Source organism: Corapipo altera, unplaced genomic scaffold, assembly GCF_003945725.1.
Source record: "Corapipo altera isolate COAL_440 unplaced genomic scaffold, ASM394572v1 181, whole genome shotgun sequence".
Lineage (NCBI taxonomy): Eukaryota > Metazoa > Chordata > Aves > Passeriformes > Pipridae > Corapipo > Corapipo altera.
Genome location: NW_020884999.1, coordinates 132,686 through 158,846, shown reverse-complemented (window position 1 = coordinate 158,846; position 26,161 = coordinate 132,686). Strand labels below are relative to the sequence as shown.

Here is a 26,161-nt window from a genome sequence, read left to right as displayed (position 1 = left end):
GGTCCCCTCTAGGCACCCCAAAATGATAGCACCCACTTCAGCTCTCCCACCCACTGGGTGCTATCCCCCGCCTCCCGTTATGTGTCAGCGCCAATCTCTCGGGTGGGGCAGCGAGCAGGACCCCCTCCACTTTATCCTCGCCCACCGTCCGCCCCGTCGGGTCCCACCTGCGCGGGGAGGAGCCGCCTCCGGTAACCGGCGGGGGTGGAGCGCACCGGGAGCCGCTAGATGGCGCCCTACGAGCGGTACGGACGGGGGGGACACCTCGGCCTCGACCCGGGGACACCCCGGGGCCCCCCCATTTCGGGGTTCCAGGCACCCCCCGGGGTTTCTCCGGGCAAAGAGCGATGCCCTAAGGATGGAGACCCCCGAGGGGGCGGTCGCGGCGCGGCGGGAGGAGAGCGGGAGGGGGGAAAAACCGGGCTGGGAGGAGGAGGAGGAGACCGGGATGGGGAGGGAGGGGTGTGTAAAGGGGGGGGCCCGGCTTGTCGGTGCCCCGCCCGGGATGGGAGGAGGAAAACCTCCCGCCGTCCCTTTAACAGCCAGCGGCGCTGCTCGGAGTTCAGGCCGGGGTCAGGGGGAGTTCGCAGCCCGGGTTTCACCTCCGAGCTGGCGGCGTCGGGAACCCCGAGGAACCGCTGCTGCTTCTTCCACAGCCACCTCTTCCTCCTCCTCCCGTTCCGTAGGACCGGCCGGGAGCGCGGGGTATGGAGGAAGAGAAGCAGCAGAGGAAGAGGAGGGTGGAGGGGAGCAGCAACCGGCGGCGGCCCCCCAGGGGCTGAGCCATGAGAGTTCACCGAGACCTCAGCTGGTTGGCGGAGGCCACCGGGCGCCCAGGTAAAAAGAGGAGGGGGACACCCCAAAAAGTGGGGATAATAAGCCCAAAAAGCAGCTCCGCTGGCGCTTGGCTTTACGCACCTGGGCGGGGGGCACCGGCACCGGAACGGAGGCGGGGAGGGGAGGTCCCGCTCCCCCTCCCCCGGAGCGTCCTCCTGCTCACCTCGAGGGGGGGAGAGGAAACGGGGGCGGGGGGCGCCCGGGGGGTCCGGTCGGCCGCCTCCCGGGACCGGGGCGCATAAGAGGCGGGAAGGCGCGGCGGGGAGCGGGGCAGCGGCGGGGCGCAGGGAACGGCGGGCGGGTGGCGGGCACCGGGTCGGTGTGTTCCCCCCCGCGTTTCCCCGGCAGGTGGGCGCGGGGTCGCGGGGTCCCGGGGCTGACGGGGCCGGGGCGCGGCGCTGGCGGCGGCAGCGGGTGATGTCACTTTCTCCAAAAACCCTCCGGGGGTTTTCGCCCCCCTCCCGCCCCCCCGGCCCGCCGAGAAACGAGCCCCCATATAAGCGGTGGCACCGACCGGGCGGCCGCGCAGAGCGGCCAGGACGCAGCGGCGTGTGGGGCTGAGCCCCGACCCCCCCCACACCCACCCACCCCGCGCGGCGGGTGAACCCCCCGACGTGCACGTCGATCCCCCCCACGCGTGGCGGTGGGCACGTGGGGCCGGTTGCGGCGCTGACGGGGCGGCCGGTGTGTTACAGGGCGGCGGGCAAGGAGCGGGATGCTGGACGCCATGGAAGTGCCGAGCCACTCGCGGCAGCTGCTGCTGCAGCTGAACACGCAGCGCACCAAGGGCTTCCTGTGCGACGTGATCATCGTGGTGCAGAACGCGCTCTTCCGCGCACACAAGAACATCCTGGCAGCCAGCAGCGCCTACCTCAAGTCGCTGGTGGTCCACGACAACCTGCTCAACCTGGACCATGAGATGGTGAGCCCCGGGATCTTCCGCCTCATCCTCGACTTCATCTACACCGGCCGCCTGGCCGAGTGTGAGCCGGGCAGCGAGCAGAGCCTGGGCGCCGTGCTGGCCGCTGCCAGCTACCTCCAGATCCCCGGCTTGGTGGCCCTGTGCAAGAAGAAGCTGAAGCGCAGCGGCAAGTACTGCCACCTGCGTGGGGGCTATGCACCCTACAAACTGGGGCGCGGGCTGCGCGCTGCCACGCCGGTCATCCAGGCTTGCTACTCGGGGACGCCGCGGCCCGTGGACCTGCCGCCCGTGGAGCCGACGGCGCCGCTCAACACACAGTGTGGGGAGCTGTACGCCTCGGCCGCCCAGGGCACCCCACTGCACCCCCACGGGCTGTGCCCACCCGAGCGCCACTGCTCGCCACCCTGCGGCCTCGACCTCTCCAAGAAAAGCCCCACCGGCCCCTCTGCCCAGCTCCTGCCCACTGACCGCCTGCTACCCGGCGAGCCTCGCGAGCCCTCGCTGCCCCCACGGCACGACAGCCCCCCCGTCAGCGCCGGCCTCCTGGCCAGCCACGCTGCTGCCTACAAGGACTCCCCACCGAGCGGTGAGCCAGGGGGGCACCCCCACGCCCCCGACCCCTTCCGCAGCACGCCGCCCTGTGCAGAGCCCCCGCTGCCCCGTGCTGATGGGCGTGAGCTGATGTACCGCTGGATGAAGCATGAACCCCTGGGCCCCTACCTGGATGAGGGGGAGGCGGAAAAGGAACTGGAGCGGGAGGAAAAGGCCGAGTCACCACCTGCGGCACCACAGCCCCGTTACCCCAGTGTGGAGAGCAACGACCTGGAGCCTGATAACAGCACAAGCGAGGAGACGGGCAGCAGCGAGGGCCCCTCACCTGGTGACGCGCTGGACCGCTACTGCAACCACCTGGGCTACGAGCCGGAGAGCCTGGGCGACAACCTGTACGTCTGCATCCCCTGCGGCAAGGGCTTCCCCAGCTCCGAGCAGCTCAACGCCCACGTGGAGGCCCACAACGAAGAGGAGCTCTATCACAAGGCAGCGGCCGAGCAGGCCGTGCCCTTCCTGGACAAAGGTGGCCCAGGTCTGGGTGACATCCTGCGACCCTACCGCTGCTCCTCCTGTGACAAATCCTACAAGGACCCGGCCACGCTGCGGCAGCACGAGAAGACGCACTGGCTGACGCGCCCCTACCCCTGCACCATCTGTGGCAAGAAGTTCACACAACGCGGCACCATGACCCGCCACATGCGCAGCCACCTCGGCCTCAAGCCCTTTGCCTGCGATGCCTGCGGGATGCGCTTCACCCGCCAGTACCGCCTGACCGAGCACATGCGCATCCACTCGGGCGAGAAGCCCTACGAGTGCCAGGTGTGCGGCGGGAAGTTCGCCCAGCAGCGCAACCTCATCAGCCACATGAAGATGCACGCGGCCGGCCCCGATGGCAAAGCCAAGCTGGACTTCCCTGACAGCGTCTACGCCATGGCCCGCCTCACTGCTGACCAGCTGGGGCTCAAGCAGGAGAAGGCGGCTGAGCTGCTCTCCCACACCTCACACTTCCTCAGCGACCCCAAGGCCATGGAGAGCCTCTACCCACTGGCCAAGTTCACGGCCGAGCACCTGGGGCTGAGCCAGGACAAGGCGGCCGAGGTGCTGGCGCAGGCTCCGCACCTGCACGCCGAGGCCGCCCGGACCATAGAGCGATACTCGCCCCCCTAGCGCCGGCCTGGCCGGGGGGCTGGGGGGGCCACTGGGCTCCCCTCGCTGCCCCGAGTGGAGCTGGGGGGGGCGAGAGGCTGTGGGCACTCGTCCCCTGGCGCTGCCGACGGCCCCGGAGAACTCGCTCGTAACAAAGGTCCCGTGACAGCTGCTCTGGGATGGATGGACGGCGTGTCCTGCGACCAGCGCCCCGGCTTGCCTGGGAGAAGCCGATAATTCAGGGACTGACCTCGCGGCACGTCCGCCCCTCGCCGAGGGGGGCTGCCGGGCCCCCGGCACCGCGCGGGAGCGACGCACAAGCTGTGAGGCCGGGCTGCGCCCCGAGGCTTTGGAGGACATGAGCCCGCTCCTTACCTCAGGGCTGCCCCCGGGCGAGGGGACACCCGCGGCAGCCGCCGCGTCACCCCCGGCTCCACGGTGGGACCCGCCGGCACTCGGCTCTGCCGTGACGGGACCCGGACTGTAAGTAGTTCATCCGTCGTGGCCGGAGCGACGCCTCCGTCCTGAGCGGGAGCGGCCAGTGCTGGGCTGGGGATGTGTGCCGGACCACCCCCCCGGGGCCACGCCGGGGGCTCGGGGACAAACTGACGGAGGGGGACGGTGGGGTTTGAGCAGCAGGCGGGGAGTGGCGGTCGGATCCACGCTGGGGAGGCTGGGGAATCGCGATGCTCCTCGCCTCGGGGTAAGCACTGACCTTCCATCCCGAGCCCAGGGGCTCGGCCGGCGGCCCTCCGTGTTCTCGGGAGGTGGGGCAGGGCCTGCCCCAGACTGAGCCCCTGGGCCCTGCCCCGGCTGGCGCCGCACCATCAGGGATACCCAGGGGGGCCCCGGGACCCGGCGGCTTCGCCCTCGGGCGGCCACTCGCCTTGATTATTTTTTTTATTTTTTTATTTTTGCCAAAGACGCCCGTCCCCAGCGCGGCCGGGCCGGGCCGGGGGGTCCATGACAAAGACAAAGCGGTCTCTGGTTTGTCAGCTACGGGAGGTGGGCAGGGGCTGCGGGAGGGGGCCGGGGGGCAGAGCCCAGGGGGAATGTGTGACCTTGGGCCGAGTCCTCTCCAGGCACCCCGTGCCACCACCGCACCCCCTCTCCCACCTTCTGCTCGGTGTGGGCAAAGTCCCCCCAGCCTGGACCCCCCCGGCCCGTGCCCTGACCCCTCCGTTGGGGCTAATGTGAAGCTTCACCCTCCCCTCCCGAGCCCCCTCCTCTCCTTTGCACACGAGGCCCCGGGCGGCCGCCAGCACCGACTGTCCCCGACCTCGCAGCCACTGTGCCTTAGCCTGAGCTGGCCACTCCTGCCCAGTTGTCCCCCGAGCCTGTTCTGGTCCCCCAGGGCTGGCGGTGTCCCCCGGAGCTGCCGCGGGGTGACTGGTGGTGGTGGCAGCACCCAAAGCACAGCTGGCAGTGCCCAGCAGGGCCCTGGCCCCCTGTATCACGTCCATTTGTACACGGGCTCCTCGCCCTTTTTTTTTCTATAGTCGAAATGGAATGAGCAATAAAGTGACATTAACATGCGTGGCCTCACGTCCTTCTCTGGGGGGAGGCCTGGCTGGTGCAGGGCTGGTGCTGAGCAGGTCTGAGAGGTGACCCCGAGGGGTCTGTGGGTGACCTGAGGGGCTTTGTTGTGCATCTGGTTTGCCCAGAGCCCCTCAGCTGGGGGGCAGCAGCAGCTGCAGGTGGGACAGAGCTGTTGTCGTCCTTGCAAGCAGGAATGTGTCCCACTGCCATCCCTCTCTGGTGGCCCCCACCCCAACTTCAGCAGCAACTTGCCCGCCAACAGCAAATGACACACCAGGCTGCACAGACATGTCTTTATTAATAGAAATTCTTAAAACCAACTTAACAAAATAGCCCGAAAACGGATGCTGCCCCAAGACATGGGCTCTGAGGAGCCTGGCAGGGGTGGCCCCAGGCATGGGCTCCACTCGCTGTTGTGCCAGCTTGGTCTGGTGGCACCGAGACTGTCCCATGGCTGAACCCATGACACAGTGAAAGGAATCAGTGTCTGGCAGAGCCACAGGGCCTTCCAAGCTGGTGGTGCCGCGGGAAGGGCCTTGGAAAGCAGTGCTGGGGCAGCACCATTAGAAAACAAACACTGAAACACAACCAGCGCGGAGGAGAAGGCAAAGTCTCTGCCATGCTGACAGCTGCGGGCATGGAACTGGGACGTGGGTGCTGTGTGTGCCATGGCTCTGGGTGGGCCCACCATGGCTCCGTGTGCCCTACAGCAGCCGTGGGCACCCCAAAGTCCCTGTGGGTCAGGCTCTGCTCTGCAGCACAGACCCTCTGCCTGGTGCCCCGAGGCTGGGGCACTCCTCTGGCACAGGTTAGCCAGCACAACTCCATCACGCTGCCAAGGCTCCGACCCCAGTGCTGGCCCTCGCTGTGAGGCTGGGCAGCTGGCACAGGGGTAATTGGGCTTCCTGACGCAGACACCAGGCTTGAGCCACCCACGCAGGAAAGGAAAAGCGCTGGTCTCCGTCCTGCTGCTTCCTCTGCCACCTTTGAGGCTTCCCTCCCACGACCACGGCGCCCCAGCAGGGGCTGGGGATGGCCTTGGGGTTGCTCCCACCCTCGGCTCATGGGACTGGGACTTGACAGAGCTCCAGGGGCTCCAGTTCAGAGGTTAATGCTCCCTCTTAGCTTCTGTATCTGGTGTGTCACTGGGGATGGGACACTTGGTGATGGGACAACATGGGGTGTGGTGGGCTTAGCAGCACCTGAACCCCAGATCCCAGTGCGGAACGACCCAGGGACAAGGCAACGGCTCCATCCATGGGGCATCTTGGAAGGGGATCCTCTCAACTGGGCAAGTAATGAGGGGCTGAGTGCTGCCCCAGCTCTCTAGCTCTGCCCAGCCCTGCAGCCATGGGCAGAAGCCGGATCCCACATGGAAGGGGAGCCTGTGGCAATGTGAGGAGACACAGAACCTGTAAGACAGCTGGCCCTGGGGCCCTGGCAGAACTTTGTTAGCTTCACATTGTGCCTTAGGTCAAAAGCGTGCTGAAAGGCAGCAGGGTTGGGACTAAGGGGTTTGGGGGAGAAGGGAAGGGGCAGGTAACGGCTGGGGTGGGCAGGAGATCAGAACAAAGCAGCTGTGGGAGACTGGGGGTGTTCAAAGCCTCTCCCAGCAAAGCAGGCAGGGCACACACCTGAAAACTAACCTACACTGAAGAAATGAAACTCAACAAGCAAATCCTGCACGAGGGAGAGGACAAGCCCCTCTGCAAGCAGCACCCCTGCGTGGGGTGGTACAAGGTGGGGAAGGGGCTGGAGGCCTGGGGCTGTCTGGGCCACGCAGGACAAACAGGCTGGGGCAGGAGGGAACCTGCCCTTGAAGTCCACGGCCTCTCCAAGGGGCACAGGCTAGACTAAGCAATCCCAAAGTCTGTGCCGGTGTGTCCCCAATCTCTGCCCTACGCAGCCTACTAACCCAAAGAGCCACCAATGAGTGACTCGAACTCTCTGCACCCAAGCAAACCAAGCAAGAGGCTGGCGATCCAGCACGGGGCTCACCCAAAGCTTCCCTCGCCAGCGGGGCTCGCCGGCTCCGCGCTGGCACTGCCCAAAGGCTGACGGGACCCTCAACGGCCCAGCCTCCACGTGAACCATCCACAGCAATGACCTTCCCAGCTGGTCTGCCCTCGGGGGGCCCTTCGCAGCACGGCCATTCTGGGGTGGGTTGAAGACGTGGCGTTTATTGTTCGTGGTGGGCTGGCGGCGGTGGCGGCGCGGCGAGGCCGCCGCTGAAGCCGGGCTCCCACCGTAACAGGCTGCGTGACTCGCTCAGGGGCCGTCGGCCCCGCTCGGCCCCCTCAGCCCTCCTGGGCCCACTTGAGAAAGGTGGGGATGTCCCGCACCGGCACGTTGCGGGTCAACGCTTTGACTCGCAGGTTCCGGTCGTCCGTCAGCAAAACCACTTCCCTGAGCAAACGGATGGGATCGTCTGCAACGAGGACAGAGAGAGAGTGTGAAGCACAGACCCGCCTGCTCTGCTTCAGCCCTTGCACCCATCCCTCGGTGTGTCCCCCCACCCTCCTTGCTAACAGCTCTCTGCTCCCTGCCAAGGCTTCCTGGTGTGGCTCAGAGGCTGCCCTTCATCCCAAAGGCTGTCTGCTCCCCCCACTGCGCTGCCCCAGGGATGATTTGTGATCTCTGCCTGCTGCCCACTGCCCACGTGGGGTGGTGGACCAGCCACAGGCTGGGAAGAGGAGGTCCCTGCTTGACCCAGGCCAGGAAGACAGCCCGCGACCCTCGTTCCAGCAGGAAGCTGGTGCTATTATTCTGTTGATCTCATTATAAGATCTAAAGCCACCCTTTATTTTTTGTGGAGCTTTTTTGGAGTCGCCACTGACACTGAGGCATTTCTGGATGGGGCTCAGACAGCCAGAGAGAGTTGATGCCTGAGAAATATTCTAAGAGATCTTGCCCCCATATGGATGAGCTGCCCCGCACGCAACGTGCCGGGTGGGGATGTGGGAGCCATGCTTACGTGTGTGCGAGGCAGGGGAAGCATATGGGGTATGTGTAAGCAGCTGGGTCCTGTGACCAGAGTACTGTTCCTATGAGCACAGGAAACACAGTGCCTCCGAGCCAGGACGGGAATGGAAAAAACAGAGTTTATGGGAGCCCAACATGGGCCCAGATTGGCTGCGCAGGGAGCGGCAGGACGAGGGGAAGGGGAGGGTGGCCAGGAACGCGGGCTACGGTCACAGTGTTGGGGCTGAGGATGGTGGGGTCAGCACCTGGCTGACCCATGCCAGGAGGAAGGGGATTGGGGGATCAGTGGGAAACCAGGCTGGGGACTGAGGGCTGCTGAAAGCGGGATTGGGAGGTTTTGTGCGGACACTTTAAGAAATGTGTAACAATAAACATCCTCTGCTCCGTGCTGGTGACGCGCCTCCTTGTTACAAACCAGAGGCTGTCAGCTTGTCAGGCCCCATTCCCCATAATCCACATGATTTCAAAATTCAGCATCATTTGCACATAAACATTTGGTGACGGTTTCTCTGTGAATCTGACAAGTTAAGCTGCTAAGAATTCGCACTGACAAATGCGGGTTGATTTCTTGGGCAGCTGCTGATGCGATTCCCATCCCCGCCGCCCTGGCAACAGCCTGGGGGCTGTCTGGTCCCAGCACACATGGCCGATGCCAACCAGGAATTAGGAGGGAAAAGAGCCCTGGACAGAAGGCATCGGGGGGGTGTGAGGAGGAGGCGCTTTCTGGCCCTTTGTCACCACAAAAATGGCTCTGTGGACATTTATGGTGGGTTTGTCACAGGCTGGGGCATCCCCAAAGTGCTGTGAGGTGCACATTTGGCAATGAGGTGGGAGGGTCACAGCCTTGGGCTGACCGGAGGCAGGAGGTGGCACCTTGGTGTTGAAAGAGGCAAAATGCAGGAGAGAACAGATCCAAGAGTCATGAAAGAGAAACTGGAAGAGTCTGTGGAATGCAACAGAGAAGGGACAAAGATGTGAGGATATTCTACCTTTGTTGGAGGGCATGAAATCCTTGGCCTTGTCATTGCAATAGTGGAGGCAGCAGGACAGAATCAGGTCATCATTGTTTCCCTGGAAAAAAAAAGGGCAACGTTACCCTTGACAGGGAATACCCTGCTACCCCACCACCCTGACTGTTGCACCACCTCGAGACACCCCAACACAGCTCAGTAGAGAGCAGGGCCACTCTGACCTGAAACAAGAGCTCAGTCACCTGCAAACAGGGGGGCAGAGGTACCTCCTGCCCAGAGCTCCTGGACCCCAGGGTCCCTGATCTTCCCCGAGGAGGTGGTGGCAAATAACTCAGTGTCCAGGATGCCCCTTACCTGCTGGCCAGTGGTGTCTTCACTGCGGAAGGAGATGGACTCCAGCTCGTTGCCTCGGCTGGTCAGAGCCCTCAGGCAGTTGTCCCTGCTCTCAAATCGCTCCTCCAGGAACTCGATGGACTTCCTGGCTCTCTCCTGCACTTGGCGGGCATAGCCCGCAGCCCGGTGCTCCATCTCTGGGCCCTTGGCCAGGCCATCCAGCTCGTTTATCACTTCAAACAGGAAGAGGAGGTACAGTTACCATGGGACAAGGTGCTCCCATGACCTGCTGCTGGAGCATGCAAGTTGCCAAGGCCTCGGGGCCGGGGCACTGGGAGCTGGCTCAGGAAATCTGGGTTCAGCTGCCGCAGTGTCCCTGTGCTCCTGGACTTGGCTGTGGGTCTGGAAAAGCTTTGCTGCCTTCCACCTCTGTGGGTCACCTGGCTCGACCTCGAGAGCGCAGGCACCTCGCCCCCGCAGTGTAACTGGTAAGGGCAACTGGTTCTGCTCCAACTGGTTCTACTCTGTGAAATGCTGGGGAGCATTGCTGTGCCCCCCACCCCACACTCCTGCATCATGATCAACGGCACGTCCGTGCCCGTGGGTGTCAGGAAACCCTGAACTCCTGCATCCTGCTCCTCCACCTCTGTGCACAGCGATGGCTGGTGGCACTCTGCCTCCTGCCCGCGTGGCACTGCCTGGCTCTGCACTGTCCCACATGGAAAACTTCTGCCCTGCTGCTGCAGGGCTGCACATGGGAACAGGAAGCAGGCAGTTCCCACCCTGGCACTATTTCCCACACAAATTCCAGCCCTGTTTTCCCACCTGAAGCCACCATTCCATGCTCCTGGCAGGGAACACGCTCCTTTCAACACCTCACCCATCTGGCTTTGTGCATCTGTCCTGACTCGAGATGAGCTTGGAATCCAGGTGGATTCCCAGCCTGTTCACCTTAACTGGAACCTCTTGTACTGCTGCCAAGCAGGCAGGAACTCCAGCTGCTCCAGCCCCCTAAGCCCAAGGGACCTCAGAGCTCCAGGAGGGACCGACCCTCGGGTGCTGGGGCTGCTGGAAGAGCAGCTTTGTTGTGGAGCGAGCATGTGTGTGCGAGCAACAATGCTCGTGTGCACATCTGGATGCACCCTTGTGTACCCAGCCTTGCCGCTGGTGGCGAGGCTGGGCACACAAACGTGCATCCAGATGTGCAAACAAGTGTCCCTGCCTGTGATTGTGCACTGGGCTGTGTGTGCACGAAGCCGTGCGCGCGAGAGAGCTGGTGTGCACGTGTGCGCGGCGGAGCCTCTGCGCGCACAGTGTGTGTGTTTTAGCCATGGCTTCATTTCTGAAGATTGTTTCCGAGCTTGGAGCCAAGTCCTGAGTTCAAGTGGGAACTATGCATTCCTTGGGGGGTTCGGGGAGAGAGCTCGGGGTCTGAGGCCTCTCCCCAGTGCTGTGAATCACTGCCCGGGGAGCCTGTGTGATCGCTCTGTTCCATGGTGAGACTGGCACTCACTGTCTGGGTATTCCAATTAAATCTGCATGGAGTTGCTTTGCTCTTCCCTGGCTGGAGACTCTTCTTGCTACCGACCTGATGCTGCCATTTCCACACAATGCACGGCTGGGCCCGGGGTGGGGGGAGCCGTGCAAGAACGGAACATCAAACAGGAAAAGCTGGTATTCCCTCCCGAAATCCGCCTTCCTGCTTCCAAGCTAAACAGGCTTCAAAGGGGAGGCTTGTTTGTGCTTCTGCACCAGGCCTGGCTTCTCCATGGCGGGGTCAGGCTCAAGGAGCACAGAGCAGGTTAAAGAGCAAGAGAAACAAACCCAACGAGAAGCCGAGTGCTTAACCCCTTGCTGCATCCCCGGGAAGAGCAGGGAGGAATACCAGGGGAAGGGCACTGTGCCTATCTCCAGCCCGGTGACGGGACATGGCACCAAGGTCTCTGTCTCCAGCAGCCATGGGCCCTTGGCTCACCCCAGGGGATGGCTTCCTCCTGCCCACATTGATGGCTTTCCTGGGGAATGAGGGGAAACGTGACCAACATCCGGTGTGGAAAGGGACTGTGTGTCTTCGGGGTGCTCTGGGGAGGTGGCAGCAGTGGAAGGTAAGTTACTCTGTCCCTCCTATGTTAGGCCATGCAAGGAGGCAGCAGGACAGGAGGGCACTGAAGGTGCTCAATCCTGCCTCTGGTAGGACAGGTCAGGCTCCTTTTGCAGGTTGAAGGCAGCAGCATCTTGGAGGGGACAGGACCAGAGTTTTCAGCTCTCCTGCTGCCCCTGGCTGGGGATTGATGGAGAAGCTTCATGGCAACCACAGGAGTGCACTGGGAGGCAGGACCATGGCTCCAGGGCAGGTCACAGCTCTCTCAGGTGTTAATATGCTCCACAGCCCCCAGGGCTGCCCAGGCTCTGCAGGTGCTGCCGACTGCCTTCCCTCTGCTTCCACACAAAGCCCTGGCACTGCAGTTCCAAGCCACGGAGCTTCCTGGCAGCTCCTGTGCTGAGCTGGGCAGCCATCCAACCCTGCTCTTCTCATCCAGGGGTCCCATCCTCAGCCCCAGGAATCCCTTCTGATCCGGGCTGCTCACCCTGTGGGGAAGGGTGGCAGCTGGACGTTGGCTCTGAGGCAGGCAGAGATGTCTGCTGGCCATCAGGAGTTGAGAAGGAAGCTTGGAGGGCAGCACCCCTGCGTGCAGCAGGCCAGAAGGAGTGCACCTCACTGCCTGGGTGCCGGAGATGCCCGTGGGACACAGCTGACCCTCAGCCTCCCGAGGCTATGGATGGGATGGGGCAGCCTGTGGGCTTTGTGAGGCTCAGCCCCACTCCTGCCCTGGCCTTTCCTGCTGTCCTTGGGGATCCTCTGAGTGCCGGGCTGGCATCAGGACGTGCCAGGCGCCAGAGTGACATTGGCCGGAGGAACATTACCTCCAGCCCAGAGTGTGATCAAACAATCAGAGCAAAGGCATCTAACCAAATCCTCCCGCCACCCTGGGAGACCACCCAGCAGCACAGCCGTTATCTGCCAGGGTGAGTGTTTACCAATAACGGGAACCAGCTTGCTGTTTTACTGCGAGCTTTATAAGGATAAAAAGAAGGGCTGGGCTTGAGCAGCTCCGAGACGCTGGGACACAGGCCGGCCATTTGCTCAGGCTGCCTAAGCCCCAGCTCAGCTAGGATAAGCTATCTGTTCTGATTGTTTAACAATTCCCTCCTCCTTGCTCCCTTCAAAATTCCCTCCAAATCCCATTTAACGCCCAACTGCTTCTCCCAGCCCCCTGGCACCCCAAAAAACACCAGGAGGAGAGGAGTTTGCTGAGTGCTGTGGGCAGAAGGCTGGCAGGAAGGGAGAAGGATGACTGGGGCTGAAGGAATGCCAACAACGACTGGGATGAGACAGGGCAGGATGAAGTCCAGTCCCACGGCATGAGCCGACCAGCTCCAGACCACACAGGCACTGTGGGCACATGGGGCATCGAGAGAGGGAGACAGAATGGAGGGACAGACCATGCCAGGAGGGAGGGGAAGCCCCCACCACAGCACTGGCCTACTCACCGATCAGGGGCACCACCAGGATGAACTTCCTGCAGTCCAGCAGTGTGATCAAGCTGCTGAGGTGGTCGATGAAACCATTGGTGTCTGGGACCAGGAAAACAGGTCTGATCTCCAGCTCCATCTGCCTCATTTGACTCTGGTCTTTCAGCACGGCCTGGAGGAGAAGGAAGGACACACGGTGAGGAAGGAGGATGTCAGCCCCACGACCCACGAACCCTGAGAGTAGAAGATAAGCCTGGCTGACGTGCATGCATCCATGTGAAGGAGACTGGGAGGAGGCTGCATCCATCCCACCTGCACACCCCAAACACAGGGGTTTCTGTGGGCAGGCCCACAGTACACAGCAGGATGGCAAAAACCTCCAAGAGAGCACTCTTCTAGGAAAACAGCCCTGCCCAGGCTCTGGGAAGAACCAGCCTTGAAAATGGAGGGGTTTTGGGAACTGTCCCATTTTTGGGACTGGCAGTTGCCAGGACCATCTGCACCAGTGCCAAAAGACTGACCTTGACAGAGACCAGCAGGGAGAAAAGGGGACGGGAGGATGGGAGTTCTGGGGCTCCACAGAGAAAACAGCTCAAGGCGACAACAGCCAAAACAAACCAGTTTGGGACACATAAGTCCTGCCAACAGCATGCTAACACAGGGACCCCGAGCAGGCAGCCAGAGGTCTGTGGGGTGGGGATCCTTGGCTGAGTATCTCCCTCACTGTCCTACCACCTCCTGCACATGCCTTGCCTTTTCCGTTGCCATCCAGCTGGGAAACCAGGTGGACTCCAGCCCTGAAAACTCACAGTGCTGTCCTTGGTTGAGCCCTTTGCACCCACTGAAACCAAAGGTGCTCACACTCACAGGGAGAGGGTCTGCTGGGGCTCCCTGCCTGCCTTCCAGGGCTGCACCTGGACCTCTGGACAATGCCAGCTGCCAAAACGGGACCCCAGAGCTCACGTATGACTTTCGAGGCTCTCGAAGGACTCGGGCTCTTTAGTAAGTCACAGGATTAAAAAACTCAGGATGCTATTCTAGTGCTTCCTCTACTTAAAAATAGCTTCCCTGGACTCACTGATGTTTGTTGCCTCTAATAGGAACCGGTCACCCAAGGAGCACAGCAGTGCTGCTGTGGAACACATCCACCATGCAAACCCTTCTGACACTGGGCTCACACCCCCAGATGCGCCTCAGGGACATGTGAGGGCCACCGACCCTGCTCTGCCCAATGTTATGGGGAGCTCCCCCTGCCCACAGTGAGGATCCCAACCCTCCCTCAGTCATGCCAAAGCCTCGGAGGCGCCCTGGAACGATGAGCTGCACGGGCCAGCAGTGGCCATGGAAAGAAGTGGTTTTTAATTCATTTCCAAGTGTTGTCATCTGGCTTTAAATCAAGGCAGCTTGATGCTGCCACCTCCCACAAGTGTCTCCAGGCAAGGCAGCAAACAGAACCCCACCACGTGCCTCCCACCCTCCTTCTGGTAGTGCTAGTCCTGGGGACATGGCTCCCACAGACCCTGAGGGCTGACAGGCAGAGTGGGAAGCATGCCAGGTCCTGCCTACTGCATGCCAGTGTGAGGACATGCCCTTCCCATCATACAAGGGACACACCAGTGTCCCTACACTGATGCTCTGCACCAGCCATGTGCTGGATGCCATCCCTGCTCTGCCTTCACCCAGAGAGGTGTCGGCACTCACCAGTGGCACAGGAAGAGCTACAGCCAGGGACAAACTGGAGTCAACTCCAGCACGGTGCTGCTGCTGCCTCACCATGAGGAGAGTAGGAGGTGGGGTGTCTCCACAGGGTTTTGGGGTGTGGGAGGAGACACTCACCCCTGGGAGGTACCAGACCCTGCTCCCCCTGCTATGGGGAGACAGAGAAGAGCCTCTTTAGCCAACACAGAAACCAGAGAGCGGCATGTCCCTTGTGAGGTGGCCAAAGATGTCAATGGCCCCAAAGTTGTAGGAAGAGGTGAGTGAAACCACACAGTCTTCAATGAACTGCAACAGTCCCATGTGAACAAGGGCTGCTGGCTGGAGAGGATCCCCACCTGCACCCCAATACAGACCCTGACCCCGTGACTTGCCCCAGCCCGTGAAGGTGACCTCAGGAGCATGAGCAGGACTCTCACCTACCCCTGGGGCTGGGGGTGATGGCAGGGAGGGCAGTACCCTCGTGTGTGGCATTTGCCCCGGCGGCCCTCGTGGGCTGTACCCGGCCGATTCCTGGCAGCCGCCAGCAACGCCTGTGCCGGCCGTCACGTCCCATTCCGCTCGCCGGGCCGCCCGGTGAGAGAAGGACACAGGATGCGCCGGGAGTGAAAGAGCGAGGTCGGCGGGGAGCGTGCCAAGTCCCCGCGCACAGCTCCGGGCCGCTCGGGGAGCCAGAGGGAAACTCGCCTTTGCAGAGTTCAGAGGCCGGCAGCGAGATTTATTTTTGTTTGTGTGAGTAAAAGGCTGCAGAAGCCTCTGGCCAAGGGGCTTGGGGGAGAGAGGAGTGGCCTGTGATTCATGCGGACGCTGGCTGGCCCCACGCCAGAGATGAAAGGGAGCCCATGTGTGGAGAACTGGGGAGGCGAATTCTGCCTTAACCCTTCTGCTGGCCCGTGGGGCACGGTCCTGTGGGGAGGAAGGGGAACATGGGGATGCAGATTGTGGTGCCTGTGTCTGGGGCCCGGCTTCTGTGCTGCTGCCAAAAACAGGCTGCCAGTCCCACTGTGCCTCAGTTTCCCTGATCTGAGGACAGGGAGATGCTGGCCTGTGTGTCCTGTTGGGAGGTGGAGTCTGGAGACAACCCTGGGGAGCGTGGGGCAGACGGAACAGCGGAGGTACAGCCTCACCCTGGCCAAGTGCTTTCAAACTGTCAGATTTTAGTCTTGGTTTACTTGAGTTAAAAACACTGCCTGGTTTGATGGCAGGGTGACCCCACAGTGCTGGACGTGGCAGGGGACCTCTGAGGCTGGAGGCTTCGTGCTCTCTCCTTGGGCTGACAGCTTCCCCCCACCTCGCCTCCCGCACCCATACTCTGTGGCCTCAGCGATTCTCCCACTTGCAGCCCCCTGCCCATCCTGCTGCTCCAGCCGTGGGGGCTTCTCCCAGGAGCTGGGCTGGAGCCGGAGGTGGCTCCCTCGGCTGCCCCAGCTGGTGGCAGCACTGAGATCAGACACTCCTGCACACACAGTCCCAAATTCCCAGCTCATCCATCAGCTGGGATCACCTGGGGGATTCCCCGGAAGGTGCTGCCTGGGTGAGGGATTCCAGCACGGGCAGAGGGCAGGACCTCCAAAAGCCAGGTCACCAAGAGAAACTTCATGCAAAGAGAGAGGGGTTGACCCATGGGTCTCCACCACTAGAACAGAATAGGAGGGGATCTCCACATGGATCCCTGAGGTTCCACACACAGACGCCAGAGCTCCTCTGCCCATAGTGCCAGGATGGTGGAAAGGCATGGAGCCAAAGCTTGGCAGAGACAAGTGCCCTGCTGCCTTTGGGACAGGTCACATGGGGTCACGCTGCTCTGCCTGGATGTATGGGCCATCACCATCCTGCCACCGCCTCTCCTGCCACGACCTGCTCTCCCACCGCGGGGAAACCCGGCGCCGCTGCCCCTTCCATCCCCTCGCGCTCCGCAGGGATCGGAGGCGGATTTTCCAGGGCCGAGAACAATGCCTCTCCAGCCTCTGCTCGAGGGCTTCCTCCTCCCAAGGCTCGTCCTCCAGCGTCTTCCTCAGGAGTAAACGTGCCCTGTGCCTGGTAGCTCACCGGGGCCGCCGCCGTGGCGGAGCCGCCGTGGGTGGGTGTGCGCCTTCCGCAGCCAGCAGGCACCCGCTCCCAGGCAGGTGCGTGTCGGCGCGTGTGCGCCCGCGGCATTGTTCCTGCGCGCCGAGGAGAGCGTGAATGGGACACGGCTATATTTAGCCACTTACTCACACTACCGCCACAAAGGAGCGGCTGCATCTTAAGGGGGCAGCCGTTCCGTGGGCTCAGAAGGGACAGGAGAGTGGCTATTTTGGGAAGACATGTCATAATTGGCCGCCCCGGTTAAGCTGCTTCTGTAATGCTGAGCAAAACAATAGCAGCATCCAGAGGAAGAGCCTGTTATGTTTCAGGTGGGATGTTTTCAACCGGTCAGGAAACTCGACCGCTCCCAGCGCACAGCGGCGGCACAAAGGACAGGGGACGCTGAACAGCATGGACCAAGGGCCTGGCCAAGCAGCAGGGGTGGCTGGGAGAGCAGGGCACGACCTGGCGCGGGCTGGGGACAGCCCTGACTGAGAACGCTGCCTGCCCCAGCAGCACTGCTGCCACCTCCTCTTGTGTACCTGCCTGCCTGGTCTCTTCTCCTTCCAGATACCTGGGCAGCACCCAGGGATTTGGCTGGTCTTTCACCTTGTCCCAGTGCATCTCTGCTGCTACCAGCTGTCACCAACTCTGTCCCAGTCTGGGCATGTTGTGAGGGCAGAGATAGGCTGGCAGTGGAGCCAGGGAGCAGCAGCCAACCCATCACCCAGGGCCAGGCAGCAAAGGGCTTCCCAGGGACACAAGAGACCTTATCCTGCTCTGGCCTGTCTTTCCCCCTCAGAGTAATGGTTTTGCGGACCAAGGTCATGTAAGGAAACAGAACTGAGCTCTCCTGTTCCCTCTACAGCTGGTGCTGGCCAAGGGTCACCCTTTTTGTCATGTACCCCAGCAGCCTGAGCCACAGTCCTGCACACATCCAGAAAGAACAGGGACTAAAGGAGCTCAGTGAAGTCCAAATTCCCCTTGAGGTGTGAATGTGACCCCAGCATGGAGGCTGCAATGAGAAGCCATAGGGCTGTCCTGCAGCAGCAGTGAACCTGGAACAGTGTCGGGTGTGTGATCTCCACCAGCAGCACAGCTGGGCTGCCAGAGGCGGGGAGCAGGATAAAGGCAGGGACAGTGCAGGAAAACCTGCTGGGGAGAAGGCAGTGACTTTACCCATGAGAAGCACAACTCTGCAGGTCCCAGTTGAGACTCTGACACCACGTTCCCCTTGGGCACAGAAAGAAACCAGATGGCCAAGAGATGAAAGCTTTGCCCTGCACCCTGGGTCCCTGCACACATCATCACAGATTCTACAGAGGGCAGCCACAGCACTTGGATCTGAGCCCCCACTGCTGTGCAGGCACAGTCACATGGCACTGCGTGGGGAGCTGAGGCTCTCAAGTGTGCTGATACAGGAGCCACATCTGCTGGACTTGGATGTATCTGTGCTTGTCCCCAGGATAATGAAAGTGGGACTCGGAGAGCACCTGATGCTCCCTAGGTGGGCAGTGAATGAGAGGCTGTAACAGGGAAGGCAGAAGGTCCTCAAGTCTCATGAAACATAAAATCTCTTGGGAAGAGCAAAAAGGTCAAGGATCACAGGCTAAGAGGGAAAGTGGAGGGGGTGGATGCTGAGCTGGCTCCAACCTGGCCTCTGCTGGCAGCATTTTCCACCCGAGCTCCTCCACTCCTCCAGCTGCGTGGTCAGTACCAGGGCAGGGAGAGGACTGGGGCAAGCACACATGTTCTGCTCTAGGCCATTCCCAGCCAGCTATGGACTGGATGACTTTACTGAAACCCTAAGGACTTCTCCTCCGCCCCGCACCGTCAGACTCCAACTGCACCTCAGCTCTCAGCTGTGCAGCTCCTGAAGCTGCCCACACCCTCATTTTGACCTCTCTCTGCCTGCGAGCATCGGCCCCAGCACGGCCAGGGAGGAAGGGAGGAGCACGCCGGGGGGAGAAAGCCCCTGACAACATCAGGCAGCCCCCACTCTCCCCGCAGAATGGGCAGCGGCCATCCCGGGGGGCCCTGCTGCAGCTGCGCTGGTCGCCGGGGCCGGGATCTGCTGCATGCTGCCCTCCCTGAACATGTGCAGTTCCTGTTTGCTGTGTCTGTACAAGGCAGTGGGAAGTGGGGAATTTACTTACACCTCCCGCTTAACAACCCTGGGAGGCTGGAAGGCTTCAGGCCGCTTTAATTTACAGCCCATCTCTCCAATCTCTCACTCGTTCGCTGCTGCTTTCTTCCTCCCTGTATTAACGTGACTCAGGTACCTGCCAACAATAATGGACTCGCTTGCGGGGGCGGGCCCCTCCCTCCCGGCACAACTTCTACCTTCGCCTTGATATGAATTGCTCCAAATTCAAATGAAAAAAAAAAAAAGAAAAAGAAAAAAGGCAAAATCTGAAAAGGTTGGGGTGGGTTTGGAAAAGCGAAGCGCAGTGGTTCTGGGCCCGGCGCCAGTAGCCGGAGGGTACACATGTGCAGGCTCTCCCAGTAGGGCCTTCAGCAGCCCTGTTTTACAACCACCTCGGCACACACTGCAGAGTTCACGCATATGGCCAGACAGATGTGTCTGGCTTACGTTCAAGGCTGGAAAATGAAGAATTATGGAAGTGAAGGGCCCTGGGCATTAGAGAGGGCGGAGGTGAGGGGGAGGGGAGCCAGGGAGAATTTTTCCTCTGCTGAGAAATCTTCATCTGGGCTGCGAGGCTGGAGGAAGAGGGGTTGTGAGCAAGGAGGCAGCCAACAGCCATGCATGTGAGATTGCTCTTAAAGCAACAGGGTGCATTGCCAGGGGTCTGCTCCCAGTCCAACCAGTTTACTTCACCAGCTCCCACTGGGAAACATGGTAAGATCAGGCCAGGGCCAGGCCAGGATCACCTGTATCCCGTCTGTTTGTCCCCATAACGATGGCAACGTTCTGGCTGCAGCAGCCGTTCGCAGACTATTTTTCCGCTGCTGGCTCCTGCATGAACTCTGCCGTTCTCGTCCCACCCTCTCCCTGTCTGCCTGTGCCCCGCTACACAGGAAAGCTGATTTCTCACTGAACCGTGGAGCCTCTGCCCTGGGTGGGGGGACAGCTCACTGCCTGGCACACACAGCACTACAGCTCTGCCAGGGCTCCTGGGTGTGTTGACAGCTCTGTAGGGAAGCTGTGTCTGCCTTCAAGAGGGTCCCAGGAGTCCCCAGAACATTCACCTCAGGGGCTGAGACAGCAGATCTTACCCAGGGTGGGGACAGCAACCCCGATTTGGCCCTTCCAGAGGGCCAAAGCTGATCTTGCTGCTGGGTTTCACAGAGACAGCACAGGGAACCTACACTCAGGGAGGTCAAGGTGCTACGGGACATCCCAAGAGGCTGTTGAAGCACGGCAGGATAACGGCTGTGCACCATCAGCACAGTGAGGTGGGATCAGCCCATCCTACCTGAATCTTGTCTTGACGGCGCTGCTGCTCAGCAACTTTCCTGGCCAGGGCTTGCTTTTTGGCTCTGAGCTCCTTGATGTCCATCTCTCCTCCACTGCCTTCAGTCTCCGAATCATCTTCAAATGCCTCAATCCTCACATCATCATCCTTCTTCCAGGAAATGCAGAAAGAGAGCAAAACAGGAGAGAAGTCATTGTAAGGGATGCTGGTGACACAGATCATTCTCGTTTTGCTCTCCTTCTTCCAGCAGACAAATCCCTGTCAGGCATGGTCCATCACCTCTTGCTGATGAGCGACTGACTATTTCTAAACATCCAAAAGAAGCCAGTTAATAGTAAACATCCAGGAAATGACAAGGTGAGACAGGAGGTAACGGGGCAGGAAAGGCAGCGACCAGGCAGGGCAGGGGCAGCCCAGCTTTAACACTCTGTTCTAAAATCACACCCTCTTCCTCACCTTGGAAAACTCTTCCCACAGCCTTGGGTGAGTCACTGATGTTTTACAGCCTTCAGTGCTGTGAAACCATGGTATTTCCCTGTCTCTCTGCTTTGCCTGGCTGTTTAGATGACACATCCCTTGGAGCAAATGCTGCTCTGTGAGGTTGTACGAGGCTGCTCTAACCCTGCTGCCTCATCCCAGGCTGGGAACACAGGGTGGTCATCTTGACAGGAAGCTCAAATACATGAACCCAGGAGAGGAAAGAGCCTCTTGCCTCTGTTTTCATTTCGGTACAGGTCAGAGAGATGCCTGCACCCACCACAAAACTTCTATCTGACTTGGAACAGATGTTTCAGAAGGAGACACTGAATCTTGACTTTAAGTTCGATATGAACTCAAGGTTCTCCAACCTCCTGCCCACATAAGCACTTCTAGACCATGTTGCATCTTCTCCCTCTCCTAGAGACCCTTCCCTGGGGCTTTCCATCAGGAGTTCTGCAGGCCCTTCCCAGGATGCCTACACTGCTTAAACTGAAGACCCCAGAAAGAGCCACGCTGTTCCCTCCCCAGGTGAAGGCCACACTGGCCTTTCCCCATGTACCCAAATCTCTGGGACACAGGAAGGTGGGAGGTGGTGGCCGGTGTCTAACTGGGGATCAGTCACAACCAAGTTCGGCTGCAGCTTTGTTGCTCTCCCCAGTGACTTCAGGTCTGAAGGGGAGCCCACAAGTCCCTGTTCCTCAACACGTGTCCCACATGTGCTGCCCAGGAGCCCAACTCTGCCACTCCTGCTGACAGCTACCCCTTGTCTCGCCCAGGCCCCCTTGCTGCCCCACTGCAGTGACCACAGTCCTAACCAAGCCCTGCCACTGCCCATCTCCCCTTCTCTGCACAAAAGCCAAGGGTTGTGATGGGGCTGGGAAGAGTTCCCAAGTGGCACCTGGGCAGAAAGACCTGCTCTGAGTCCCTAGAGGGCTGCAGGGAGGGGACAGACCCTGCACAGAGGGATAAGAGCATGGCTACACTCCTTGCTCTGTGCAGGTTGCCATGACATGTGGCAGCAGGAGGGACCCATGGTCTTAATTTAGAACAACCCCAGCACTGCACAGTCGTGCACTCAATCATTTCACCAGGACCGCACACCTGCCTGGCCACAGAACCACCTACTCGTCTCTCCCTGTGACTTTTTAGGCATGGGAAGGAGGAAGATGAAGCCCTCAGGCTCACTTCCCTCTGCTGGGACAGCCTGGATGACAGGGGATAGGGGGATGCTGCCAGAGGCAGACGATCGGGGAAGGGCCTCAGGGAAAAGCGTCTGCCAGATCTGCTGTGGTGGGTCGGGGCCCGCTTGCCCAGTGTGGTGGTGGTCACGCTGGAGAGCTGGAAGCTCCCTTGAGATCAGAGCCAAAGGAGGAAGCTCCAGGGTTGCACAATGAGCTCAGAGAGAGGTTCCCACAGCTGAGAAGAGTCTGTGGGGACAGGGCAGGAGGGAGCTACCCTCATACTGTGCTTGTTCACAGCAGGAATTGGAGGGACTGACCTGAGAACAGGACCATCCCCGTCATGACACTGGGTAGAACCTGAAGATCCTCCCATATTCCATAAGTCAGCTTGAAAACCTCCAGCACCTTCTCCAGAAGAGGACAAAGGTCCAGGTCTCTCACCTTTACAGAGACATCTCTTGCTGTCTGGGGATTTGCTCTGACCCTCAGTGCAAAAACAAAACACCTATAATCTGTCCCTGCTCAGCTGGAGCTGGATGCTGGGACAAAGGGGGTGCTGAGTACAGTCTTGCTCTGGGCTCCTCCAGTTGTCAGCTCCCTGGGGCACACAGAGCCATGGGACATAGACAAGGTGCTGTCCCCATAGGGGGTGATACCTCTCTGGCTCTGAGTGCCTGGCCTCGGCACAGGGAGGGGAGCCAGAGTGAGCCTGGGCAGCGCGGGCCACCCAGCTTCCTGTTCCCAGTGCCTCTGCCCCTCTCTCCTGTTTCCCTGGCCTTTCCAACTGCAAGATTAAACAGAAGAAAAGAGTCAACCTGCAGAGCGGCTGGCAGGGCCCTTAAACACACACACGGAGCCTGGAGTGAAGCAAGGCCTACAGGAACAAGCAAGGGCAGAAAAACAAGAGCTGAATTCCTTAATCACATCAGGATGTGAGAGGCAGGGGAGGGACGGGGCGCCAATGTCAGCTCTTCCTGTACGTGTGCTGGAGGCTGGAGCTCAGGCCTCCGCTGCAACAAGCTCCACGGCTATAAACTTGATCCTGAAGCTGAACCCTGACACCCCCTCGCCCACCTCCTCTCCCGGGGCCTCGGTGCTGCACGTTATTAAAGCTCCCCCCTGCTCTGGGTATGAAAAAGCAGCATCTGGAACTCATAGCAGAGTGCTAGATAGAGGCAGGCGGGCTGGACTGGCAGGAAAGGGCACGAGTGAAGCACACTCGGGAGACAAGGGCTGTGCACCATTTGCCCCCCCGCCTCCCCCCATAAAATGCACACACAGCTACGCCAGCTATAAATAGCGGGAGCTGCAGGGCAGGCACAGGCTGGGCCCCACAGGGGTGATTCTTCCTTCACCGAGGCGCGCTCTTCCCGCACGGTACCTGATCTTCCAGTTGTTTTCCCTCTTGGCTTCCCATTTCCTTTCCCATGGCGTCTGGGACGGGTGCCACTGACACATATTTTCCACCCTTGAATGCCAGCAAAGGCTCTTCTTGTCCACAAAGGGCTTCCAGGAAATACTTCAGAACTGTGACCCTCTTGCAGTCGGCTGCAATAACCTACGGGGTGAGGACGAGGGGGTTGGGGAGAGGGAAAGGAAAACAAAGTCAGTGCAAAGGGGAGTGGATGAGTAACGACCAGGGGGAAATGTTCAGGGATAGAAGGCCAAGTGGGATGGAGGCAGCACCGCAGGGATGTGCGGGGTGCCCCTCTTCTAAACAGGGATGGAAGGGGTTTGCTGTGCCTTGCAGCCCACTGTCCCCAAGGAAAGGGAGGCGGGCAAAGTGAGGACACCCAGCACCAATCCGTATTCTGTCCTGCCTCCTCTGTGCACCCCAGGGCTGCAGGACTGCCAGGGGACAGCCAGCCCCCTGCCCAACTCCAAATGGGGAAAGAACTGCTGAACCATGAGAGATCAATGATTTGGCTTGTCCCTACTTTTCGTTTTGGCTCCATTGCCAGATTCCCCCCCAAAAGCTGGGGAGGGATGCAGGTGTGAGAACGGGTGGGTGAGGGCATTTAAGAAAAGCTCCTTGCCTCCAGCCCGACCCCATCCCATGGGCCCATCTCACAGACCCACTGGGGAGCCCCGTCAGGGAGGCTGGGATGGATCTGGCCAGAAGGAAACTCAATAGCTTGGGTAATTATCCAATTTATGAGGCTCTCAAATGGAGTTTCCAGAGCATGGGAGCCTGGTGCCTCCACAGCCCCATCCCGTGCGGCACAGTCTCTGCCGGCACCTCTGTCAGGGCTGGCCTCGGCTCAGCCTTTGTCCCCTTGCAGCAGGGCTCTGCACCTGCACAGCTCTCCCCTGGTGCTTCCTGCTGACCGGTGTCACCCCCAGGAGCTGCAGATTTATAGGGAGAAAGTCAGCAAACAGGACTAAAAGTGCTACACGCTACAGACACGAAGTCCACATTGACACCCAAGCTTCTCCTGCCCTGCACAAACCACTCTGGTGTTGCTCTGCTCATACAGAGCCTCACAAACCCCTGTCCCAAAAGGGTCCCTGCAGGCTCCCACGACCAGGATTCTGAAGCTGGGGAGAGAGTCAGATCCCATACAGGTGACTCAACCAGGTGCCTCACACCCAGGGACACACATGGTGCAATGCCAACGCCGCACACCCCGGTGTCACCGCACACCGGCTCGTCACCATGCTGTGCCCTGGAGGGGCTGTGCCACGGTGAGCAAGGGCTGGCAGCGGCATCAGCCCAGCCACACCAAGCTGCTGTGAGAGGAAACTTCTGCTCTTCCACAGAGCTGCCAGTTTCCTCTCTGCGGGCTAATTTTAACCACCGTGTCGCTGTAGTGCGTGTCAAAAACCTGACCCTCCTCTGACCTCCAACCTCCCACCCCAGCTACTGCCAGAGCGAAGCACCCTCGTGGGCCCACAGCTGGGGTTGACTCCATTTGACCCCCCCAGGATCCCGTGTTCCCCCTGTACCTAGACAGACAGGCAGAGGGGGAAGAGAATCCCCTTCCTCTCTGTGGAGGCAGTTGCTGCTGCAGAAAGGTAGTATGAGCAGGCTGATCACAAGAGTTAATATTTAGGGGAGCAAAGGACCCACAATCATTGATTCTGCTCCTAAAAAATGTGTTCTGTGGGACCAAAGTGAGTACGAACAAAGTGACACAGGTCCAGCAGCCCTGGAAGTAGTTTGGGCGGCTGGGGACCATCTGTCCCAGGACAGCTCTTTGCTGCTTGTGACATCCAGCCAGGAGCAATCCCTGCAAGTGTCACCACAGGAACATTCCCATCCTCCTGGCTCTCCTTCAGGAACGATTGTGTGCAGAGGAAAGTCAGAAGGAAAGAGAACAAGAGCAAAATGGGAATGCCTGTCACGGGAAACAACATGAGAGCTCTGGGCTGCAGCAGCCCCGAGGGAAGTGGTGGAAACCTCACCACCAGTTTCACCCCCAGTCGATGGGCTAATGCCATGGAGACCCAGCCTGACTCACATGGGGTGACTTCAGCCCAGGGATTTTCCAGTCTGGGTACCTGCAGTTCCCAGTGCCCAGGCTGCTGGGTGAGCAGAGTGCCCACCACCACCAGCCACGTGCTGTGGGGTGCCAGGATGTGGCCAACAGCAGCAGCACTGGGGAAAGGGATGCAGGAACTGCCTGTCTAGGTGTGGAAGAGATAGGCACCCTATCCTGACACCATTCCTGAGGGATTTCTCAGGACACCTTTAGAAATAAAAGCCATTGCATCCAGTGTAGGACCAATGAGGTTTTCAGGAGGGGTTGGGTACTGGTACAGCTGCAGCGCAGCCATCACTGCACAGCAGAGGCTTAAATCTGAGCCTCCAGGATTGGGAATGACCAGGCATAGTGCAGAAGAGCTCCCTTCACCCATGGCTGGGGCTTGGGACAAGGGCAGGTGGGATCACTCCTTCCTCCCCCAAAGAAGAAACCAGTAGGAAACACCAGATTTCCTGCCAAGCCAGCACAGCACATGCTTAAATCCAGCTCATCTGCTGGGGAGAACAGAGCCCAAATGAAGGCCCATGACATAATGCCACAGCAACTTGTCTCATGAACACATTTTTCCAGCCCACATGAATGAAAAACAGGGAAGGAGCAAATGCTCTGCACATCCCTGTCACGTGCAGCCCAGCTCGAGGAGCAGCCCGGGGCTGCCAGCAGCCAGGCTGGCCCCGCCGTGGGGCAGCCCAGCCTCGGCAGTGCTGGGAAAGAAGTGACCTGTGACTGGCACCCAGGTCTCTCTCGAACGGCGGAGTGGGACCTTGCGTGTCGCAGAGCAACCCGCTTTTGTCAGAAACTTCCTGTTTCGGAGTGGAAACCCGAGTGCCCGTGGCAGCTCCAGGATAACTGGGGCAGTGGGGATGGCTGTGAAGGCGCTCGCCGGCTCACGTGGAGATTCCAGTGGAGCATGGTAAGGACACCAGAAGCTGTGCCCACCCTTCCTGAAGGAATGGGAATACAAAATGACACGGTGTCG

At 60.3% G+C, this 26,161-nt stretch overlaps 2 protein-coding genes across 4 annotated transcripts in view; one reads left to right on the top strand and one right to left on the bottom strand.

Moving 5' to 3' along the window:
- Positions 1–571: 571 nt before the first annotated feature.
- On the top strand, positions 572–4,977 carry HIC1 (HIC ZBTB transcriptional repressor 1). Its single transcript, XM_027666912.1, has 2 exons — positions 572–837; positions 1,533–4,977. The coding sequence occupies exons 1-2, from the start codon at positions 786–788 to the stop codon at positions 3,476–3,478; spliced, it is 1,998 nt and encodes a 665-aa protein (XP_027522713.1). The 5' UTR covers positions 572–785; the 3' UTR covers positions 3,479–4,977.
- A 298-nt stretch (positions 4,978–5,275) lies between these two features.
- The window catches only part of SMG6 (SMG6, nonsense mediated mRNA decay factor), a 109,729-nt gene continuing 88,843 nt past the window's right edge, over positions 5,276–26,161 (bottom strand). For 2 of the 3 annotated variants that reach the window (XM_027666914.1, XM_027666916.1), the window contains exons 14-19: positions 23,079–23,255; positions 20,037–20,186; positions 12,835–12,988; positions 9,304–9,515; positions 8,968–9,049; positions 5,276–7,424 (exon numbers count right to left, since the gene is read on the bottom strand). In XM_027666914.1, the coding sequence (XP_027522715.1) occupies positions 7,294–7,424; positions 8,968–9,049; positions 9,304–9,515; positions 12,835–12,988; positions 20,037–20,186; positions 23,079–23,255 (906 nt within the window). In that variant the 3' untranslated portion in view covers positions 5,276–7,293. The remainder of the gene's footprint in view (positions 7,425–8,967; positions 9,050–9,303; positions 9,516–12,834; positions 12,989–20,036; positions 20,187–23,078; positions 23,256–26,161) is intronic. The other variant, XM_027666915.1, reaches the window with a different exon arrangement.